The 6,623-nt window shown below is 29.4% G+C and overlaps 1 protein-coding gene across 1 annotated transcript; it reads right to left on the reverse strand.

Annotated features, from left to right (window-relative positions):
• Positions 1-5,574: 5,574 nt before the first annotated feature.
• GRI (Stigma-specific Stig1 family protein) lies at positions 5,575-6,397 on the reverse strand. Its single transcript, XM_047307313.2, has one exon. The coding sequence runs from the start codon at positions 6,275-6,277 to the stop codon at positions 5,798-5,800; it is 480 nt and encodes a 159-aa protein (XP_047163269.1). The 5' UTR covers positions 6,278-6,397; the 3' UTR covers positions 5,575-5,797.
• Between the last annotated feature and the right edge of the window lie 226 nt (positions 6,398-6,623).

Below are 6,623 nucleotides of genomic sequence, written 5' to 3' on the forward strand. Positions count from 1 at the left end.
GCATTCTGGTTGACTGGTTGACTTTTCTGGTTTCTGATTGACTTTTCTGCATTCCAACCATTCGGTACTTTAACTCTTCTTTCAAATCAATCCAATAACCTAAAGAATCAAACGAATCTAGCACAAAACCATTAAATTCACCTTCAACTCTTTTATTCACAAAACTAAAGCAAAAACATGAGTTAAAGCAAGTTTCTAAGTTAAAAAGGGTTGATTGATTATCAAAATTAAGTATAAAAATAATGATTTTTCAACCGTTATCACCTATGTCGCCTATCACTTTCATGGACGAGGACTTCAAGTTACTTGACCTTGATTAGGATGACCCCATGGTGATAACAATTGAGGTAGCTCGTTGTGAGGTCAGTAAAATATTGATCGACCAAGAGAGTTCGATCGACATCTTGTACTAGAAGACATTCCTTAAGATGCACTTGTTAAAAGGCCTTATAATACCCTACAATGAACAGATAATGGGTTTCACAAGAGAAAAGGTGGATACTCGAGGTTATGTATACCTTAGGATGAGGCTTGGAGTTGGACGAGATAGTAAGGAGATGCAGGTGAGGTATTCTAAGTGGAGGCTAACACCTCTTATAACGTGTTGATTGGGAAACCATGCTTGAATGCATTTTGTTTCATATTCTACATGTCTTGCCTAGCGATAAAGTTTCCCTCTGATAGGGGATAATTTGCATCATCCATCCAAGTCAAAAGACCACACAAGGAGTGTTGTGCGACAAGATTGAAGGTGGTGCCTTATATTCCCCCATGCAAGGTCAAACGTTTAGAGGTGACCATGGCTGACTTCGATCCTAAGACTAACATAAAAGACCGTATAGAACCACAAGAAGAGATCAAGCACCTAGTCTTGCGGAAGCAGGAAGACCACCTCTAATTTACAATAATGATTTTGAATTATTTTTGGTTGATGCAAGTGAACTTCTGGAAATTTGGCTATCTTAAGTGATGAATTTGGTAAGTAATTGTTGTGTGAGGATAAATGGTTTATGATAAATAAAGTTTCCGTAGACACGTATAATATTTGAATTTTTTTTGTCAAATACATATGTCATACATGATTGTTCCATTTATATTTGTATGATAATGTTGTTAATAAAACTATGTGCTAAGTTAGGCACATTGCCTTAATTGTATATTACATGTGATAATGATGTGAGTTTAAGTTATGTGGTTGTTTGATAATATGAAATGTATTATGTGTTGTGAATGTAATGTTTACATATATGATGTGATGGTGTATTAAGAAGCATGCATCTCGACCAAAGGTGAAAGGGCTCTAAGAGTTGACCTTGAGAAGGATCTGGGAGTTAAACTTGAGAAGGTTCTAGGAGCTGACCTTGAGAGAGCTCTAGGAGTTGACCTTGAGATGGCTTTGTGAGCTGACCCTAAGAAAGCTCTAGGAGTTGACCCTGATGACTCCAACCGTGGTTAAGGATGACAACAATACTCGTTCTTGTAGGTATCCGTGGATAAAATCCGCAACGGATAGTTGTTACCCACGATCAGGGGTTATTTTATATTCACTTATAAACAAATCGATTGCAGATATTATACTACTCATACCCGTGAGTATCTGCTAAGCACAAAAAAAAAATAAATTAATTTATACTTTATTAAGTTAAATTTAATTAAAATTAAAATTAATTTATATTTTATTAGATTAAATTTAATTAAAATTAAATTTTAATTTATATTATATTTTATATGTGTGTGTATATATATATATATATATATATATATTTTGTAATTTTATTTAAATTTTATTTTAAAAATTTATAAAATATATATTTTTAAATATTCGCGGGTATCCACGGGTTTTAAAATATCCAGGAGTATTTTTTAAACGCATATTCATGCCAGTAACATTTGAATTTTTTTTTGTTGTGGATCAGGTAGCGGGTAGGTATTATCTGTGTCTGACTCGATTTGAGAGTGGTGAACTCGACATAGCTTTACTATTGAAGGTGAACTTTGTAACATCGCAATTTAGGATATCACTAGGATAGTATAAAACCTTTCAACTTGTGGAAATTTTACAAATTGAACTATTTTTGAATAATGATGTGTCTATTTTTAAATCTTAAAATCGTTAATAAATATATAAAAACTAAACAAAAATATGAATTCTAATATGTTCAAATAATTGTTACAAAATAATATAATTTTACATTAATAAATTAAAAACGTTCAATAAAACCAAAAATTTCTCCAACACTTTGATATATTCGTCCCTTATATAACAATGAGTTATACCAATCGCACAAACACAAACAAGGATGAACTAATATAATAAACATTAAATAAATATACATCACAATATGACAATTATCAAGTAAACTCTACACTCCTACGTCACTAACCACAACCAAATTAAAACATACATTCACTCTTCTTTCAATACTTTATTTAAATAGACAATATCATAGGTTGATATATAGTATTAAAATATATTAATAGTTATTAAAAGATATAATAAAATGATTTAGATTTAGTAAGGGACCTTTGTTGGGCTGTACCACTTAGTATATTTAGTTTAGGTATGTATACATTTATATAAAAATTAAATTTAGTTTCAATTTGAATAAAGACGAAATTGCTTATTTTTTTTAAAAAAAATTGGGATTGAATAAATTAAATTATGATTTAGACCATGATTTACAAATGGCAAATAAAATTTAAAAAAAAAACAAATAAAAGAAATCACAAACAAACCAGTAACACATATTTAACATTGTTAATTATACTAATAAAGATAACCTAATTTTTATGTATTTTAAAAAATAGAGACTCAGTTAAAAAAATATAAAAGCTTTTGACATTTTTTATAAATACGAGGATCAAGATAATATTTTAAAAGTAGTTTCTAAATAAGTTGTAATAGAAACCAATTAATATTTTATTTTATATCATGAAAATCAATTACACATAAGAACTAGTTTTTTTCTTCCAAGAAGTGATAGTGGTCTACTCAAAAATGAAATTTTCTTATTGTACCTTATTATTCTTAAATTTAAGATCTTCTTAAAACTTCTATGCTGTAAATACTCATTCTCAATCAAAATAAGATTGACAATAATAAAATTTCATATCGACAACAAAAATGATAATAGAGAATAAAAAATATAAAATGAACAAGTTAATGTGTTCATACATTATTATTACGAGAATGTAAAGCTAATTATTCATTATACATTTTTCTTCGTATCATCCGATCATAACGATTCTAAATGTTCTTCTTTAAATTAAGTTAAATTCTACTTACAGTCATTTTTTATTTAAAAAAATTTGATTATAATAGACATAAGTTTCCTATTAATTACACTTAATTGACATTTGACATGCAAATTTATTCTTCGTGAACATATATACAACTATAAAAGACAAACATTTGTTATACATTTAAATAGAGGAACAACCATAATAACAATAAACTAAACAAATAAAACCAATCATAATAACAATAGTGACATGTTCACTTGGACAATGACGAATATGCTGGACATTCACTTCAATGTGATGTTCCACAAACTGGACTTGTTCAAAGAAGAGGAGGCTGGGAGAGGAGAAAAGAAAGGTCACGAAGGTCAATGTGAAAAGCTCCAAGAAACGAGCTACATTTGAGAGGTCGTATACGTGACTGACAAACATGGTCATGGTAAAAAAGGTGAACGGTTAGTGGAAGATGTTGTTAACTCTTCGGTAAATGCACCGAATCATGCAAGTAATATAGATTGTAAGTCCAAATATCATCTCCCAAAGGATTTGTGTTTGTTTAGGTAATTATGATTACTCACTAGTTTAAGCAATGTTTATAAACAATGATTCATCAAATGTATTACAACATGTTAAAATTACTGAACATAACGATTATAAAGCTATATGTGTAAAGACTCATCGGGGTTGAATTTCATGACCAAAACTCTAATCACTGAACCATGCAATATATCTCTAACATCTTCACACATTCACATCATAAGTAAACAAACTCTAATCCCTTAGAAACAAGTTTTAAATCTTAATATGAAAATATTAATCCCTTAGATATTCAAACACAAGATTTGCATTAAGAAATGATGTCAAGAAAGACCAAGAGCCTTAGTCTATGTCTAGAACCAAGCCTCTTGGTTGTTCTATCCCAGTCTAGGTTTCAAAACATTTTTCAATTATTGGATACCAACAAAATAGCATATATATCCCATCATGCAAGTGAAAACAAGGGATAGAACACATGAATACAAAAAGATATTTTATTGCATAGAAAAAGTTACAAATTAGGTACACCCCAATGAAATGGAGTTTAACTACTCCTATACATTCTAGATCCACCTACAAAAGACTTCTGAAAGCTTAAGTGAGTAAGAGAGTTTAGATCTTTTATGAATAGGATGGGAAGTATAAATCTCATAATGTCTTTCATGAGGAAATAACATGTTGTTTAGGGTTTCTAGACCCTATGTCTTTACGTGATTTAAATAGACAATATCATTTGTTGATATATGGTATTAAAATATATTAATGGTTATTAAAAGATATAATAAAACTACCGAGATTTAGTAATAGACCTTTGTTGGGTTGTACCAATTAGTACACTTAGGTTAAATATGTACAAATTTATATAAAAGTTAAATTTTGTCTCAATTTGAATAAAGACATAATTGCTTAATTTTTTAAAAAATATATTGGGATTGAACAAATCAAAATATAAATGCAGTGACCAAATTAAGATTTAGACCATGATTTACACATGATAAATAAAATTTTAATAAAATAAACAAATAAAAAAATCATAAACAAACCGGTAATACATATTTAACCTTGTTAATTATATTAATAAATATAACCTAATTCTTTTATGTATTTTAAAAAATAGGGACTCAGTTTTAAAAAAATATAAAAACTTTTAACATTTTTTATAAATACGAGGATCAAGAAAATATTTGAAAAATAGTTTCTAATAAGTTGTAATAGAAACCAATTAATATTGTATTTTATATGATGCAAAACCAATTACACATAAGAACTAGTTTTTTTTCTTCCAAGAGATAGTGGTCTACTCAAAAATGATTTTTTTTTTAATGGACCTTATTATTCTTAAATTTAAGATCCTTCTTAAAACTTCTATGCTGTAAATACTCATAAAGAGCTCAATCAAAATAAGTTTGACAGCAATAAAATTTCATATTGACAACAAAAACGATAATAGAGAATAAAAAATATAAAATGAACAAGTTAATAATGTGTTGATAAATTATTATTAAGAGAATGTAAAGCTAATTATTCATTATACATTGTTTTCTTCCCATCATCGGATCATAACGATTCTAAATGTTCTTCTTTAAAATGCGTTAAATTATACTTACAATCATTCCTTATTTTAAAAAGAAAAATTAATTTGATAATTTATAATAGACATTAGTTTCATTTTGATGATATTAATTACACTTAATTGAAATGCAAATTTATTCTTCGTGAACATACATGCAACTATAAAAGACAAACATGTGTTATACATTTAAATAGAGAACAACCATAATAACAATAAACTAAACAAATAAAAGCAAAATTAAAATGTGTACATGTAATTTGAAACAATATTAGAACATTCAATGCAATGTTTTATCTAAAAATGTGATTAAAAAAAAACAAAACCACAATGGGATTTCAAATGCTAGAAAGACACTCCCATTGATTGAAAGTAATTAAAAGTCACAAATTTTGGTGAGTTCTTCATGGTTTTAACCAATAACGGCTAACCTTTGTGAATAACTTGGTTTCAAGCATACCCACAAACTCCACTCCCACATGAATCACCAGACGAACACTTCTTCTTGCACTTGCCACAGTGACTGGCATTGGACAAAACATTGGTACAAACTCCATCGCAGCATCTTTCTCCCTGCTTGCACTTGTTGCCACACACCTTGCAGTTGTTCTTGTCACTAAGAACATTGCGACAATGTTTCTTGCAGCAGTAAAGTAGGTCCCTCCCCTTGTTTGCTCGAACCCCATTGCAGATGTTATTAGTCTCAACATTACACTGTCTTCCTTTCTTTATTACGGTCGCCAAGAATCTGCTTCTTGGTCCCAGATGGCTTATTGGGCTGTCAAGAACATAGTCTTCTTCCTCCTCTTCGTTTCTCTCGTGATCATTTTTATCATCTACACCGCTTGCAGAACCAAACTGAGAATCGTGCAGGGTTGCAAAAATCAGCAGAAGGAGAAATGTTGTGAGCTTTAGGATTGTGTTGGCCATGGTCAATAATGAATGTGAATTTAGGTTGATGGTTGCTGTAAATAGAGCTTTTGATGATGATTATGGGAATATGTTAGCAATTTAAAGTGTGGTTTGTCGTGAAATACTCCATGATCTTAGGGGAAAACTTGGTTCTTTTAATTAATTGCAATGTTGAATGAGAGAATTAGATTCATCTAAATTCTCGGTTTGAGGATAAGTGATTTGCAAGCATGATCGTGTTGTTTAATTAATGTGAATAATGGAACAAGTTAACCTGTTTTTGCTCTTGTTTCAAGAAAGCTTCAAAAGTTAAGGACAAAAAAAGTGAAGATTATGCAAAGTTAGGAATATCAGATTTAATCAC

The sequence above is a fragment of the Vigna umbellata genome, chromosome 6 (assembly GCF_029865625.1).
Source record: "Vigna umbellata cultivar VRB3 chromosome 6, Vumbellata_1.0, whole genome shotgun sequence".
Lineage (NCBI taxonomy): Eukaryota > Viridiplantae > Streptophyta > Magnoliopsida > Fabales > Fabaceae > Vigna > Vigna umbellata.